The sequence below is a fragment of the Neofelis nebulosa genome, chromosome 12 (assembly GCF_028018385.1).
Source record: "Neofelis nebulosa isolate mNeoNeb1 chromosome 12, mNeoNeb1.pri, whole genome shotgun sequence".
Classification (NCBI taxonomy): domain Eukaryota; kingdom Metazoa; phylum Chordata; class Mammalia; order Carnivora; family Felidae; genus Neofelis; species Neofelis nebulosa.
Genome location: NC_080793.1, coordinates 54,931,667 through 54,949,970, shown reverse-complemented (window position 1 = coordinate 54,949,970; position 18,304 = coordinate 54,931,667). Strand labels below are relative to the sequence as shown.

At 36.0% G+C, this 18,304-nt stretch overlaps 1 protein-coding gene across 1 annotated transcript in view; it reads right to left on the bottom strand.

Moving 5' to 3' along the window:
- The window catches only part of ZDHHC21 (zinc finger DHHC-type palmitoyltransferase 21), a 69,959-nt gene that overhangs the window by 27,304 nt on the left and 24,351 nt on the right, over nt 1-18,304 (bottom strand). Inside the window, exon 8 of the mRNA XM_058695323.1 lies at nt 15,957-16,095. Coding sequence (XP_058551306.1) covers nt 15,957-16,095 — 139 coding nt within the window. The remainder of the gene's footprint in view (nt 1-15,956; nt 16,096-18,304) is intronic.

Genomic DNA, 18,304 nt, shown 5'->3' with positions numbered 1-18,304 from the left:
GGTGGCACCGCAGAGCAGAGTGGAAAGAATTTTCTTTTTAATAAATGGTGCTAAATCAATTGGCTATCCATCTGTGAAAAAAATGAAACCCTGACTCATACTTCATGAGAAATACAAAAATCAATTCCAGGTGGAAATATAAAAAATACGATACTTGGAAGACAACGTAGGAGAATTATATTGATGATCTGGGGATAGAAGACGACTTTTTAAATGGAACCCAAAAACACTAACCAAAAAGGAAAAGACTGATGTTGGAGTACATGAAAATTAAAAACTTCTGTTCATCAAAAAATACTATCAACAGAGAAAAGGCAAGCTACAGGGCAGAAGAGATTTACAACACACATACTCAACAAAGAGCTCAAATCTAAAATGCCCTACAAAAAAAAAAAAAAAGTCAAATAACCCCCACCACCAAATAGGCAAAACACTTAAACAGGCACACTGCACAAAATAGGCAGTCAGTTAGCATGTGAAAAGGGGCTCAATATCATTAGTCATTGGAGAAACGCAAATTAGAACACAATCAAGTTCCCCGCCATCTCCACCAAAATGGCTAACTTCAGGAAGATCTGAACAAGCATTAGTGAGCCTGTGAAGGACCCTGAACTTACATTCTCTACTAGTGGGGGTTTAAATTCATAGAGCCGCTTTGGAAAACTGTTTAACGGTATTTCAAGGACCATGGATATATCCTTTGAACACTACCACTCCTAGCCATAAGTCCAAGGGAAAGACACACACATGCAAGAGACAGGAACAAGGATGTTATACCGCACCATTATTTGTAACAGCCTCGAACTGGAAATAATGTAAATGTCCTTCAATAGAATGGACAAATAAGTTGTCCTATAGGAAATGAAATACAGTTGACCCTTGAACATTGGTTTGAACTGGACCAGTCTACTTAACCCAGATTTTGTTTTTACTACATTATAAATGTATTTTCTTTTCCTTAGGCCTTTATTAATAATATTTTCTTTTGTCTAGCTTATTTCATTGTAAGAATAGAGTATGTAATACATATACAAGATACAGGTTAATCGACTATATTATCGGTAAGGCTGCCTGTCAACAGTAGACTATTAGGAGCTAAGTTTTGGGGGAGTCAAAGTTATATATGAATTTTCGACTGTGCAGGGGATGGGCTCCCCTAGCCCTGCATTGTTCAAGGGTCAACTGCACCATGAATATTTATAGCGATATTCACTGCAATGAAAATGAACTGTATCTAATGTAACAAAAAGAACAAATCTTATAAGCATTGCTCAAAGAGGCTTTGTGATAATTCAGTGAGCTGTATGTTTTTATTTTTGTGTACTCCTCTATATGTGTATTTTGGAATACAGAAAGTTGTGATCATGAAATACGTAACATAAAAATATTATAAAAATACTTTCTTAATTTTAGAAACAGAAACAAAACTTTTAAAATACATACAATAAAATGTAAAATAAAATTTGGTTACATATGGCCTGTAAAAGGAGACACAAAAAAATGTCAAGTAAGTTCTAGAAAAGGATATTTTAGGAGACAGAAGGGGAAAGGGAGAGAGCAGGAGTCAGACTGGCTCCCTGATCTCATCCACCACTTTCTTCACTCTGATCCAACCAGACTGATCTCCCTGCTATTCCTCAAACACATCAAGCAAACTCCCATATCAGGGCTGTTAACACTTGTCCTTCCTGGCAAACTCTTTCCCCAGATATCCATGTTTACTGCCTCACTGTCTTCAGGTCTCTCCCTAAACATCACCTTATTTGATAGAGACCCCTACGCTTTTTTTACTAGGGCCTATTTGCTTGTTTTTCCTTGCCCAAACTACAGAAAATCCCAGCATTCCCTATCTCCTTCATATATTTTATTTTTTTCCATTAGTACTTAGCTCCATCTGATATATATCTATTTCTTTACATACTGCCTGCCTCTCTCAGTAGTATGTACATTTCTTGAGGATAGGGACTTTTGCCCTTTTTGTTGTTCAACGAGGAGTCCCTGGAACCCAGACCCAGCTCTAGCTCACAGCAGGTACTCAATGAGTATTTATTGAATGAATAAATGAAAATGAGGAAGAAAGCTGACAAAAGAGCAGAATTTCCTCCCCCAACACGTGAAGAGGCAGAGTACCACTTACAGAGACTGTTACATACATCCAATAGCAGAGATAAACACAGAAAAAGAAACACACAGGCAACAAGTACACAGACACACATGTCACAAAAACCAACAGAGGCAGAAGACAGGGGCACTTACATGAACTAATACTCCTATATTCCTATCTGGTAATCTTTTGTAATGATATCATGTAAACTTTCAAAATGTTAACAAAACTAGAAGGTAGTGGGGGCATCGCCTCTTGATGCAAGTTATCTGAAAATAAGCCAAGACTCAGATTCGGCCACTTATGATCTAGCATAAGTCTTCTAATATTTGGTCTGTGAGTTCCCTGAACTCATTTCTTTCAATAATCTTATCTTCTATCCTAATCTAGTCTCAATCCAAATTCTATAATTAAATCCGCATCACATCCTTTCCCATAACTGTACCCGTAACATAAATGCAAATTCAAGCACGGCACACTCCGAAAACCACCTCCCATCTTTCATGCCCAACTCCCTGTAGGCGTCAATGCTAACAAATCCTCAACCTCAGTGGGGCCTCACTCTGTTGACCCAACTACCGAACTATACTGGCCCACTTCTCAACAGTTCCACCACTCCTGTAATCATCTCATGTTTGAACTATACTCCGATCGTCTCGCAACTAGTCCTCCTGCTACTATCCTTGTGCTCCCTCAATCTATTCTTCCTAGCGATCAGTTTTCTAATATGTAAATGCCTTTGTGCAACCAGGCTCAAGACCCTTCAGTCGTTTCCAAAGTCCCGACCACCAAACATCCTGACAACAAAACACCTCCAACATCCAACTCCATCCCTCACTGCTCTCAATTCGGCTCCTCCTACCCTCTCCCCAATTGGCTCCACTCAAGATACAGTGGCCTTCTGACTGTTCCTTGGAAAGGTCAAATGTGCTCCCACCCCAGGGGGACTTGGCATGGTTCTCTCCTCTCCCTGGAATGTTCTTCCTCCCAGTATCAGTGACTTGCTTGCGTTCCAGGTCTCTGCTCAAGTGTCACTATTGAGAAAGGACTTCTCTGACTGTATTATCAATCATTAATGTCTATCCCTTACCCAACTTTATTATACATCAGAATATTTATTTTGCATAGCATGTATTTGTTCACTGCCTAGCTCCACCAATTAGAATATAAGCTCCTTAATGCAAGAACTTTGTTTTATTCACTGCATCGTCAGAGCCTAGATCAGGGGCCAGTGTGCACAGAAGACACTCAACAATTATCTGTTAAATGACTAAACGAGTGTTCTTCATAATTTTTGAAAATGAACATCTATGCTATACAGATACAATTTTACATTATAAAACGATAAATTTTTATATCAATCAGTAGGAAGCAATTTTTATTTATAGGCTATTATTTTAAGTAGTTTTCTGTGTTTTTATGAGACCAGTCTGAAAATGAACAATATTTGAGGTATTTATGATCTTCCTCCTACGAAAAAGTTTCTCAACCTCAGCACAGGTGATCCTTTGGGCCAAATCACTCTTTGTTGGAGGGGACTGTCCTATGCATTGTTTTAGCAGCATCGCTGAAGTTTAGCAGCATCGCTGGCCTCCACCCACTAGATGCCTGAAGCAATCTGTGACAACCCAAAATGTCTCCTGACCTATCCAATGAATGTTCTCTGGAGGACAAAATCTCCCTCCTTTGCCCACTATACTGCTCGAAGGGACTTGGTTTTTCCCATTTTCCAAAAATGAAAATGGCTTAGAACACAACTGGGATATCTAAAGCATACAGACTCGAATTTTCAAAATGGCTTCATAACCAATTTCACATGCTGAAGTCGGGTTCATGTGGCAATTACTCTTGTATAAAATAAAATCCTGTTACATCTGAATGGTCATCAGCACTTTTTGGAATAAGCCTTGGCTTAAGTTTTACCATTATATTCCAAAATGCAGGCAAAGAAGTTACAGGACTGTTCTGTACATCCCTCTCTCACCTCCAGCCCCCAAGTAATATGCATCTTTTCAGTTTTGTTAAATCCTAATGGAAATTAGTATCTAAAGGAAAAAAAATCATTATTCACACATAACTGATGGCTATCACTGAGCATTCAGGATTACACATTAAGTTAAGATATAACTGCAGTTTTGTTAGGGAGCAAACTGCACTGGTACCTGTCAGGTTCATGGCTGAGGGTAAAATAATTTAGAAAAACATTTTATCTGCCTTCCCATATTTTGACAGTAAAAATTCCAGAAAAACTGGAGCAATTTAATAAAAAACAACACAAGAGACCCTATTTTCTTGCTACATTTACCACTTAACTTACGATTTCAAAGATGAACAAGACAATAAAGCTGCTGCCAGGCTGTGACCATTTAAACTCAAAGTGACTGAACCAGTCTTAGACAGAAATAAAAAAGGGTTAAATCTTTCACTAAATGCTATAATCTTCATAAATAATGAGCTGTATAAAACAAATTTCCTGAGGATATATATTCAGTAGACCGGGTATTGCAGGGCAAGGTCGAGATTTATTAGAAGGTTTCTGTGTTCCATGTAACACTAAAAGCACAGGGCTATACTGACACACAGAACTGACAACTGTTAGAATGACGTGGCATTCTTAAACTGTCTTTTTGTTCCCCCTACAAATATAAACTAATTGTATATCTGCCACTATAACTTCCAAGCCAAAAAAAAAAAAAAAAAAAAAAAAAAAAAAATTACCAAGGGATGAGATCTCCACTACCATTTCAAGGTCCATGAACAAAAATGCCAATTATCATCATATTAGCATTAAAAGTCATTTTCATTTCACTGTATCCTGAATTCCAAAGTATTCTTGGCTATTCTCAACTATTTTCCCCCAAATCCAAAAAGTTAAATACATATTTCAGCAATTTTATCCATTCTAAAGTGACCATATTGACTTTATAGACATCAAAAAACAAAGGTTATGGGGCAAATTCTAAAATATTTTTTAAATAGCAATAAAGTATTCAGGACACTTTAAGATTGGTTATATAGAAAGATAAACTACAAAGAGGTTAACCAATATTCGAAGCTACCTGCAATCTAATCTTCTGGCTATTTCTATTCTTTGTTAGCCAAAAGCTAGGCAAATAATCCTGTGGCATTGTTATACCTGACATCAAATCCTTAGCAACGCTACTAGATATGAGCTAATTGGAATAATAATAATGTATCTTCCTCGAAGAGTTAGCTGGACTGCTAAACATTATTTATTTTCCTTCTCTGAATATTGGAAGCATTCACTTTTTGAAATTCTCTCCCTTCCTTCCCCCTTCTGTCACTCTCCCCATACATAGTCTTGAATGTAATTCATAGATTAGTTTCGGGCCTTCGCAAAAAAATAGGTATAAAAGAACCAGTTAGAAATTATGTGAATCTACTTCATCTAAAAAGAATTTAAAAGATATCACCTTAGAACTAACATGGTTATGACACAAATTATTAGTTGCAAAATCTCTATACGAATAGCTACAAATTTTTTATTTCAAAAAGAAAACAACCTCTGATTTTCTCACGTAGGCAGACAGTATTGCCTACAATAAGAGACTGCAAGTAGGTACAGATTTTTAAAAATATTTAAACCACTAAAATGCCTTAATAAGGTCTATTTTGACAGTCCTCATATTAGATAAGCTATTAAAAATAGGATATCTCAATGAAAAATGAAACAGCGAAATATGAAGTTAACAATCAGGAGATTTCAATGAGCTTTCTCCATAGAATAGATTTTGTGACACTCCAGCATTTTTTAATCTGTACATTTTTAAATTAATAATGCTACGATAAAATTGTCAGGACAAAAAAACGCCCTTAGGGGAAAATACAAAAAGTACAACAGCACCTGGAAAGAATACTGACTTAGAGACAGCAAGAAATGGGCTGAAATCACACCTGCCAAGTGGTAACTCTCAGACTGGACAAGTTTTAGACTGCTCTGAATCTCAGTCACCTTATCAGTGCAATGGGAACCATGCTACTTATCCTCGCAGGAATATTTTAAAGGAGTTGACATTTGCCACTAATCAAATGCTTACAGCTCCAGAATAACAGCACGTAAAATTCATGAAAAATATGACTAATGATATATTTATGAATCAACGAATAATAAATTTTTTAAAGTATACTAAGTATAGTGATACTTCATATTTAATTATAAAGCTATATTTTTCTAATATTGGTTTTGGTAAGCTAGCACACAATAAAATGAAATACACTGTTATAATTTAATAATACACCATATGACAAGTGCTTATATTAAAAACAACTATGTGAAAAAGTCAAATATGAACACTGGTCACAGAAATTTCAATTTAACATCCATCTATTTTATGCATTTAAAATGCCAAATCATTCCCCTCATCTACATGTTTTGAAATCTTTAAAAGTGATTTCATCCCAATCACTAAAGTAAGACATTAGTTTCAAGAGGGGTTTTAAAAGTAAAATTTAACATTATGTTGGCATGATAAGTGCAAATGATGGTCAAACTAATTTGACATCTAACATTTGAAAAACTTGTCCAAAATGTTTAAGATGAAAGCTTATGATCTTCATTGATTTTGGATTCTGTGATTTTAACCAAAATGTTTAATTTATTTTCATTTATTTAGAAAGATACCTATTAAGTTTCTGCAATTTTTCCAGATAAATGTATTTTTTGTCTATCCAGAGTATTTTGAGATTATTTTAGCTATTATTTACAAAGAAAATAGTAATACTAATTCATTTTAGGTTCTTAGGCCTTTGTTAGTATAAAACTTAGAATATTTATCAATGTTTACAGCTTAAAAATATATTCTTATTATGGGCATTGATTCCTGATGAATAAATTATCTCCTTAAGTTCTTACTACCTCCTTCCCTCATTAAAGGATATATTGAAATATTTCCTCAAAGCTTCACATAGTAAAAATATACATTTTTTAAAGTTCATGACACGTGGATATTTTAAAAATAAAGATTAAGAAGAAACCCAAAAAGCACTGTTACTCTAAAAAAACAACAGGGCAAATGCAAAGCAGTTAAAACAATCCAGCACAGAAAGAACTCTCTTGACAGGAGGAGGTTACTAGAAGAGAAATGGAAGAAAACCAGGGTTCCAAGCACTTCACTTCCCAGAGTTTGTGAACAGCATGCTTTCTCTCTCAAGGCTCTCTTCCTTGAGCTTAACCAAAATGTACCAATTTTCTACTGAATACAGGTGGAGTGCCATTACAACAAAGTTGAAATGACAATTCATTTCTTCTTTTGTTTAATTAATAAACACTCTCGTCTTAAAAACAAACAAACGAAACAAAAAACCGAAGGATGAGTCGTTAACACTTTCTTGTCCCACCCAGAGAACCAGCACTCAGCTTTAGAATTTGGCTGGCAAAGATACGATGCTGCCATCTACCAACCCGAAAGGGTATAAAGAAGAACACAGACTAAAGCTTTCACTCCTTTGGCTGACAGAATACAGGGTCAAAGGCTACGGCATGCCTTAATTGTGCTAATATTTCCACAAGAACGATACACAGTGATCATTAATACAAGCTCCAAAGATAATTAGGGACATTGGGGGACGTTTATTCCACATCTCAAATAACTGAAAGGGTCACAATGTGAATTAACCAGGTTTCTGACACTATCTGGCCAGCTTTACACACCAAGTGAAGAGCTGGATATAGTATGGTTCGTTTGCTTTAGAGAAAAATCAAAAAGACCCATGGGGGAGGGGAAGGAAAAAAAAAAAAAAAAAAGGATGTTCGAGTGGGAGAGAGCCAAAGCATAAGAGACTCTTAAAAACTGAGAACAAACTGGGGCGCCTGGGTGGCGCAGTCGGTCGGGCGTCCGACTTCAGCCAGGTCACGATCTCGCAGTCCGTGAGTTCGAGCCCCGCGTCGGGCTCTGGGCTGACGGCTGGGAGCCTGGAGCCCGTTTCCGATTCTGTGTCTCCCTCTCTCTCTGCCCCTCCCCCGTTCATGCTCTGTCTCTCTCTGTCCCAAAAATAAATAAAAAACGTTGAAAAAAAAACTTAAAAAAAAAAAACAAACTGAGAACAAACTGAGGGTTGATGGGGGGTGGGAGGGAGGGGAGGGTGCGTGATGGGTATTGAGGAGGGCACCTTTTGGGATGAGCGCTGGGTGTTGTATGGAAACCAATTTGACGATAAATTTCATATGTTGAAAAAAATAAATAAAATTTTAAAAAAAGACACAGCAAAAACTTAGAAAAAAGTTGATGGGGCAGCATTGTCCGAAAAATAGTCCACTACAAAACGTTATCTTTTTTTTAAATGTCAATGATAATAATGATGACTTTTGTACTGAAATTACTGGTATTTTTCCTACCTTTATTAAAAAAAAAATACTATAAATGTCATCATTAAAAGAAGCGTTGTAGCAAGAACAAGGTTCTATTATTTAGCCTTAGAAACATTTGCTGTACAGTATTATTAGTATTTTAGAGCAGATTTGACCTTAAAACCAATTGTTTCCATTATTGCCTTTAGTTGTCCTCTCATTCAACAAGGACTTCCTTCATGTCCTCGTCTGGTTAATCTCCACCTATGCTGAAAGCCCATCCCAAGTCTCATTCCCTACAGTACAACAGTGCTAGAGCACAGCGGCTAGAGCAGCACTGTTCTGTACAACCCCATAGGACACCTTTCACATAGACTAGGATGTAAGTGTTATCTCCTGGAGTTGCGCAGACAACACTGATAAGAATCACTTGGGAAGAAATTTTTAAACAAAATGCTACTGCCAATGACACCTGTGAGGGAAAACATTTGGGGAAAGAACAAGGAAAAGGTACAATCCACAGTAAACACCTAAGGTTTTCAACTGAGACTCATGAAGGGCTACATCGTAAGAGAGAAGGCAAACTGAAAGTAGTCCTTCGCAAAAACCAAACCCAGCAATTATAAATCCTTACAAAACCTCAATAAATGCAATGTTATCTTCAAAAGAACTGCTGTATTAAGACCAATGTTCTATTATTTAGTCTTAGAAATATTTGTCATACAAACCCTTCATTGGACCAAGATGAGCCTTCTCTCTTACTGCCTGTCCAAAAAAAGTGAGTATATCCTATCTTGAAAAAATAAATAAATAAATAAAACAGATCTTCTACAGTTTGTCATATAAAATGGCTGGCATCCAACAAAATTTATCAGATATGCCAGAAGAAAGGACCAAATAATTAGAAACTAAGAGAGACAGAAAAAGAAAGTCAACAGAAACAGACCCACAAGTAGATCTCAATATTGAAATTGTCAGACGTAGACATTAAAATAACTTTAATTAAAATGTGCACAAGTATAGAAGATAAATAGGAGAATTTCACCAAACTAGTGATCTATGAAAAAGGGATGAATGAAAATTTTGAAAGTGAAAAATTCTAAGTGAATGAATAACTCAGTGGAGGGGTTTGACAGAGCAGAAGAGCTGATCACTAAACCAGAATAAAGGTCAGTAGAAAACAGCCATCTGAAACACAGAGAAAAAAATAAAATACAAAAAAGACTGTGAAAGGTATGCAGTGCAGTGAGACCTCATGTACACAAAATGAGAAAATCAGAAACGTAAAAGCAAAGTTTGGCAGAAGCAACATTTGAAGTGATATTGGCAAAGAAAGGTCTGTAACTTAAGAAAGACATCAAGCCAGAGTTTCAAGAAATTACATAAACTCTCAAATAGGAAAGATGCAAAGAAGACAGTGAAGCACAATACAGAATAACTGAAATACAAAGACCAAAAAAGAAGGGAGTGCCAGTCCAAGGTGGTGACATGTGAGGCTTCTGAACTCAACTCTTTTCACAGACACACTGGATCTACTGCTACACATGGAACAATTCTCTTTGAAAGAAACCCAGAAACTAGCTGAGCAATTCCTACACAACAGTATACAACACAACTACAGAAAATCATCAAATCACAAAGAGAGCAAGAGAAGAAGGGAACAAAGGAATTATAAAATAGAAAACAATTAACAATAGGGAAAAAGTAACTGCATACCTATTAATAATTACTTTAAATGTAAATGGACTAAATACTCCAATCAAAAGATAAAGAATGGCTGAATAGATTTCACAAAAAAAAAAAAAAAAAAAAAAAGCTCAACAATATGGTGCCTATAAGTGACTCACTTTGGCTTTAAGGACACACAGACTGCAAGTAAAGAGATGGAAAAAGATACTTGATGTAAATGGAAACCAAAAGTAAGCAGAAGTAGCTACACTTTTATATCCGACAAAACAGACTTCAAGCCAAAGACTATATTAAGAGACAAGGAAGGTCAATATAATGATAAAGAGATTAATTCAACAGGATATAATATTTGTAAATATTTATGCACACAACATAGGAATACCTAAATACATAAAGCAAATATCAACAGACCTGAAGGGAGAAACAGACAGCAATACAATAATGGCAGGGACTTCAATACTCCAGTTTCAACAACGGATAGAACATCCAGACAGGAAATTAAGAAAACACTGGACTGAAACTACACATTAGAGCAGACAGACATTTATAGACCATCCCACCCAACAGCAGCAGAATAGATAGTCTTCTCAAACATACACAGAACATTCTCCAGGGCAGATCACATGTTAGGCCACAAAACAAGTCTTCATAAAGTTGACTGAAATATATCAAACATCTTCTCCAACCACAATGGTATGAAACTAGAAATCAATTACAAGAAGAAAACTGGAAAATTCACAAATACGTGGAGATGAAACAACATACTACTGAACAACCAATGTGTCAGAGAAGAAATCAAAACAGAAATCAAGAAAACATCTTGAGGAAAATGAAAATAGAAACAACACACTACAACTTAGGAGACACAGCAAAAGCAGTTCTGAAAGAAGTTCACAGCAACAAATTCCTAGATTAGGAAAAAAAGAGAAAGATCTGAAACCACCTAACTTAATACCTCGAGGCACTAGAAAAAGAAGAAACTAAGCCAAAAGTTAGGAGAAGGAAAGAAATCATGAAAATAAGAGCAGAAATAAATGAAGTAGGGACTAAAAAGACAATAGAGAAGATTAAGGAAACTAAAAGCAGATTCTTTGAAAAGATAAAGAAAATGGATTAATCTTCAGCTAGACACACTTAAAAAAGAAAAACAGGACTCAAATCAAATCAGAAACGAAAGAGGAGACATTACAACTGACACCATACAAACATAAGAATCATAAGAGACTACTATACTATAAAAATGATATAGCAATAAATGGGACAACCGAGAAGAAAACAGATAAATTCCTAGAAACATACAACCTACCAGAACTGAATCATGAAGAAACAGAAAGTCTGAACAGACCAATTACTAGTAAGGAAACTGAATCAGTAATCAAAAGCCACTCAACAAAGAAAAGTCCAAGACCAGACAGCTTCACTGGTGAATTCTACCAAACACTCAAAGAAGAATTCTCAAACTATTGCAATCCTTCTCAAACTATTACAAAACCTGAAGAGGGCATACTTTCAAAAATCACTCTACAAGGCTTGCATTAACCTGCTACCAAAATCAGACAACATTAGAAGAAAAGAAAAGCAGGGGCACCTGGGTGGCTCAGGCAGTTAAGCACCTGACTTCAGCCCAGGTCATGATCTCGTGGTTCACCAGTTCCAGCCCCACGTCCAGCTCAGTGCTGACAGCTTGGAGCCTGCTTCATATTCTGTGTCTCCCTCTCTCTCTCTCCCTCCCCTGATCCCTGATCTATCTCTTTCTCTCTCTCTCTCTCTCAAAAATAAACAAACATTAAACAAAAAAAATTTTTTAAAAAGAAAATCACACAACAAAATCCCTGATGAACATAGATGCAAAAATCCTCCACGAAACATAAGTGAATTCATCAATACATTAAAAAAAAATCACACACCATGATCAAGTGGAATTTATTCCAGGAATACAAGGATGGTTCAACATCTGCAAAACAGCATGATACACCACATTAACAGAATGAAAAAAAAAAAAAATCACGATGATCTTAATAATGCAGAAAAAAAGCATTCTACAAAACTCAACATCCATTCATGATAAAAAGTCTTAAAATCAGGTGTAGAAGGAACATATCTCAACATAATAAAGGCCATATATGACTAACCCAGAGGAACATCATATTCAATAATGAAAAGCTGAAAGCTTTTGCTCTAAGATCAAAGACAAGGATATCCACTGTTACCACTTATTCAACTTAGTACTGCAAGTTAGAGCAATTAAGCAAGAACAAAAAGTCATCCAAATTAGAAAAGAAGCAAAACTTTCCCTCTTTGCATCTGACATGATAGATATAGAAAACCTAAACACTCCACCAAAATCTGTTAGAACTACTAAATGAACTCAGTAAAGTCGCAGGATACAAAATCAATATACAAATATCGGTTGTGTTTCTGTAAACTAATAACTATCAGAAAGAGATTTAAGAAAATAATCCCATTTATAACTGCATCAAAAAATACCTTGGAATAAATGTAACTAATGAAGTAAAAGATCTGTAAAAACAGTAAAAACCAAGACACCAATGAAAAAAATTGAAGAAAACACTAACAAAATGGAAAGCTATTCTGTGCTCATGGATTGGAAGAATGAAATATCCTTAAAATGTCTATTACCCAAGCAATGGATAGATTTCAATGCAAACCCGACCAAAATCCCAATGGCATTTTTTTCACAGAAACAGAACCATCCTAAAATTTGTACAGAATAACAAAAAACTCTGAATAACCAATCCTGAGAAATAAAACAAAGGCTGGAGGCATCACTTTCTGATTTTAAAATATATTAAAAAGCTTTAGTAGTCAAAACAGTATGACACTGGTGTAAAAACAGACACATAAATCAATGGAACAAAACAGAGAACCGAGAAATAAACCCATGCATATATGGTCAATTAACTTTTGACAAAGGGGCCAAGAATAGTCAATGGGGAAAGGACTATCTCTTCAGTAAACGGTGCTGGGAAAACTGGACAGCCACATGCAAAGAATGAAACCATACCTCTAATCTTATACACAACTCAGCTTCTCTTCACTTTTTCTACTTTCTTCCTACATTTTGTATCTCCTAACAAACATTTACTATTCTGCTGGTCTTCTGTCAACATTCAGTATGCATTTAAATATTTATTTAATAAAATCATGTAACATATAATATTTATATATATCTAAGGATTCAAATATTAACGCCTATAACCGGTTTTCCCATTTAAAAAAGTGATTCTTTCTCTAATTGGCAGAAATTTTCCAAAGTTTCTACCTTTCATCTGGAGAGGGAAATCAGTTTGTAATTTCAAATGTCTTAATCCTTCCGTTAAACATTACCATTATATTCTTGATTATCGAAATTTCTTTAGTCTATCATTGGTCTCCCAGTAATACTGTTAAATGGTCTGTAAAATTTTCATAAAATTTAACAGGCCAAAGAAAAGCTGTTCCCTCTTTTTGAGAGCTTTTATGAAGTCAAACATAACATAAACTGAATGTCTATTATATATCATACTTTCACATGTGTTATCTCATTTAATCTCCTTATTATTCACATTTTCCAGAAGAGAACGCTGCAATTCAGAAAAGCTAAACATGGTGTCAAAGGTTATAGATAAAGTAAGAAAAGTCAGGCTTTGATCTGAAGTGTGTCTGCTCACAAAGCCAAGATCATTCTACTACCAGGGGTTGGCAAACTCAATATGAAGAGCCAAAGAGTTAACATTTCAGGTTTTTTGGGCCAAATGTCTCTGTCACACCTACCCAACTCTGCTGTTGTAGCCCAAAAGCAAATGTAGACAATATGGAAACAAATGTAAATAGGTGTGTTTCAGTAAAACGTTATTAATAAAAACAGGTGAAGGGTCAAATTTAACTCAAGGTCCATAGTTTGCCAATCCCCTCCACTTTCCTACAATGCAAAACCCCTATTGGGTTTTCATTAACACCACTAAATTTTATCTCTCTTTAAAAAAGTATGACCCTAATCTCACTGAGAAACTAAAACAAAATTCTTTTTAATGTTTGTTTATTTTTGAGAGAGAAAGAGAGACAGAGTGTAAGCGGGAGTGGGGCAGAGAGAGAGGGGGACACAGGATCCCGAGGCAGGCTCTAGGCTCTGAGCTGTCAGCACACAGCCTGATGCGGAGCTTGAACTCATGAACCCCAAGATCATGACCTGAGCTGAAGTCAGATGCTTAATCGACTGAGCCACCCAGGCACCCCTCACTGGGAAATTTTATTTTAATGCTTTTCTTACGAGGCTCAATTATTTGAGATAGGTCACTCTTGGAGGAATACGTTCAACCTTTACATAGTCTAACTATAATGCCAATTATACCAGGAATCAATCTATTAATAAGATGAAACATGTCTAAAACTACAGTACTGGCATGCACTAAATTCTCAGTGTGAAAAAGTCAAACACCCATAAAGTTCTCCCTTTTGAACTTTTTTCAGTTAGTATCTAATTTTAGTTGCTCAATCTATAGGAAATACACATAATCACAAGGCCCCACTAACATACACAGCCAAGCAACAATAGCGAATATCCTTTTAGTTATACAAAATGATCATCTATACTAACATTATCTAAATACGCAGAACTTAAAGACCTTATTCTTTAGAGAGACCTCCCACTCCCTTATTCTAAAACTTAATTAAATGTACCACCACTCAAATTGTTATTATTTAATACAAAAGATTCAAGCAGTATGAAATGACATGAACAGGAAAGAAAAATTCCCCTTCTCCATCAAGGACTGTAGTCTTTCTCCTCTTTCTTCTACCCTACCTTCCTTCTTCACGTGTGCACGTGCACCCACACCCTTGTGCATGCTGTCGTTCTGTTCTGTCTATCTGTCTGCCTCTTTCTCGGTCTGGTCTGTGTGTGTGTGTGTGTGTGTGTGTGTGTGTGTGTGTGTGTGTATCTCCCTCTCACACACACACACACACATACACACACACAATTTCAAAACACAATCCGAGTCCAAATTATGCACAAGATCAGGCTTCAATACCAACCGTATACACAAAACACAGAGGGTAAGATTCAAAAACACAAGATCAGATTCAAATCCCAGTTCTACAACTAAAACCAGCTGAATATTCACTTACTAGCTTTGTGCCTTCAGTAACTACTTAATTAATCTCTATTAGTGTGTTTGCTCATCTACAAATCTGGGGGAAACTGTACCCACCTCACGTGGTTGTTTTGTGCATTAAAGTGAGAATTGGAACAACATGCCCACTGCATGGTGTTGGTACTTGGTAAGTACTTAAAACGTGTTGCTGCTAACCACCCCAAGCAGCACTATTTGGGGCAAGTCTTACTAAGATCTATCGTTATTCCTGTATACAATGGGAAAAGCACTCCTTCCGATGGTATATACGACAATAACTTTTTACAGAACCTTGCAAATGCTCATCACAATTGTTTAAAGCCAAAGGGAAAAAAGGTCCTTTTTCCTCAAAAACTTAACATTCCCTTGAGAAACTTTAAAAAATCAAGTCTGTTTTTATTCCTGAAAAGAAACGAGAAGTTAACATTTTTCACTTTCTCCCTCATTATCGTAGATATTCTTAAACCAAAACATACATACTGAAAGACCTCGTATGTTGCTTTTTAAAGAAAGTCACTCAACACTAATAAATAATCATAAATGGATTTGGTTAAAAGGGAATGTCAGATTAGAGTCTACTTTCTCAACCCCAATACATTCTCAAATTCACCAAGTTTGGAGTATATTTTTGTTGTTTTTTGTTTCCAATCCTCTGCACTTAAAGGAACGTTAATAACTGTATGCTACAGCTGTTCTAACATCAGTGAACATGAACATTTCTTACCAAGTTACGCTTTTTTAGTGGAAGAAAGTAATAATAGTGGCAGAAAGAAAACATCAGTGCGTAGGAAGTAAGAAGTTCTGTGTAGAAACACAACTGCAGAAAAAGCCAATGATTATCTTCGCCAACACAATTGTTAATCCTGAAGAAAAAAATGAAAACAGAAACAATATTTTAAACTTTAATAAAATGTTAATCTTGGGGCTGGTAAAAATAAACACAAACAACTTCATATTATGCTGGACTTCCCGGAGATATGCTAACATCACCTAAGCCTAAAAGCAAACCGTGCATAGGAAAAGCTACACTACAAATATGCCTCCTCACATTTGTAAAGCACTTTCTACTTGACAAAAAGGAAGTCCATGGAGATGATCTGCCTTCAAGTCACAACCACCCAGTGTGGCAGGAAGAGCAGATGGCAGTCTCCCCGTTTCACTGATAGGGGAGCAGGAACAAAGGAGTTAAGACACTTGCCAGAGGAAGAGACAGTAGCCAAGAAAACAAGAGCCTTCTATATATCGCTCTTCCATTCCAGCATTCCAGCTGTGGAGAGCAATTCGAACGATTGGAAGCAAAAGAACTTAAAACCTGCCGCTTTGACATTACTGCTAAGCATTCGCAATTTTTCTTACTTTTAAAATCCACCCTTAGTTGCTGGAAATAAACACATATCCAAAAGTATTTACAAATTCTCAGAGCTACACTTCCACCAGGACAATAGTGAACCATAACCAGGAAAAATAATTAATGTTATCATCCTAACATTTTCAAGGCTAATGCAAACTCAATATTTTATTGTTCCAAATTTATTTATCATACCCCAATTTTCAAAATATTTTACAATTCCAGCAGAAAACCCTAGTCCAAAACTATAATTTACTTTTACAAATGTTTTCATTTCACTATAGCATTATACTGCCATTGTTTGGTGGGGGCGGGGGGAGGAGATACAACAGGTTCAGTTCCTAACAAATTGTTGTTCTAAAGGTGTATCATTGAAACTACTTTTTAAAATCAGACATAGAATGAAATGGAAAACCTGCAGAAGCATTTCCTAAACTTAAGATCTCATGCTTTGTAAACACGAAAATGCCTGGGTTTTGCTGCTCGCAAGCAGGGCTTTCTTTCACAAGCGGGAAGTGTGCTCGTGTGTGATCTCAAACACACTCTTCACCAGCTGTTGCTTCCATGACTTCTGCTCACCCCATTCTCCTCGTCCTGCCCAAATTTAAGACATAACTGCTATGATGATGGCATTCTTCTTAACCGGAGAGCTTTAAGAAACACTGAGGTACTCAGTCTATATGTAAGAGTCCTTTCGGTAACAAGCTATTCAGAAAGAGTAATCAGAGCCTGAAACAGAGAAAAATCTCAAGGTGACCTGAGAACTGACCTCCAAATCTAAAGCTCTTAGGCAGTTACGGTAATGCAGTTTCTGAAAATATCAAAAATTCTCTTTGCTTCCAATTTACACTGTCCACTGCCCTTACCCTCTGACTATCTCAGCAATGCTCTACTAAGGAATTCAATCAGGAAAGTCCCTCAGTCTTTTTAAAGCCACTGGTCTGCCCTCCTTTCCTACCTCCAACTCTTTCTACTTCCACTCTTCTTCCCACCAGGACTCTGAGAAGCTGACGAAAACCACAGAAGAAACCGACAGACAGACAGCTCACCCCAATCTCAAAATTTAGGTTAATAGCACATTTTTTTTGTCACCAAGTTAATCTTTATTCCTTAAAATAAGGAATATCGCTAACCTCTACAGGACCAAAACATCTCCTGGTTGATTATTTTAAAGCTTAAAATAATGCATTCCTTTCAAAGGAAGGATCAATATCCAACTGTAATTTGAACATTTATTACATATTTAATTAGTTAATCAGAAACAGTACTCTAAAAAAGGGTATGCAGTTGAGTTTTTCAGTGTGATTACCACTTACCCAATAATACATGTTTTACCTAGCCTTTTCTTTTTAGTCTATTACTATTATAGTTGTAAACAGATCACTGAGGTTTAGAAATTCACTTGAGAATTAATCTGTTTAAATTCAAAGCATATTTTTTAAACATCAACTATATATTAATATACTACACTATCCCGTCAATGGAATCAGACAATTTTAAGCCTTTTTATATAGTAACCAAGTGCTTCTACCTAAAATGCTTTTTAAAAAATGCTTTTATTTTTTTCCTAATCACAGGAAATACTTTCTATTTAAATAATAGATTTATAGTAAAAACCAAATTTTCACTAAAAGCTTGGTAACCAACCTTAAATGATGCTATCAAAGTAAGTTATCAAAAAATATGGGGAACTCTAAATTGATCAGCATTGTCAAAGCTAAACT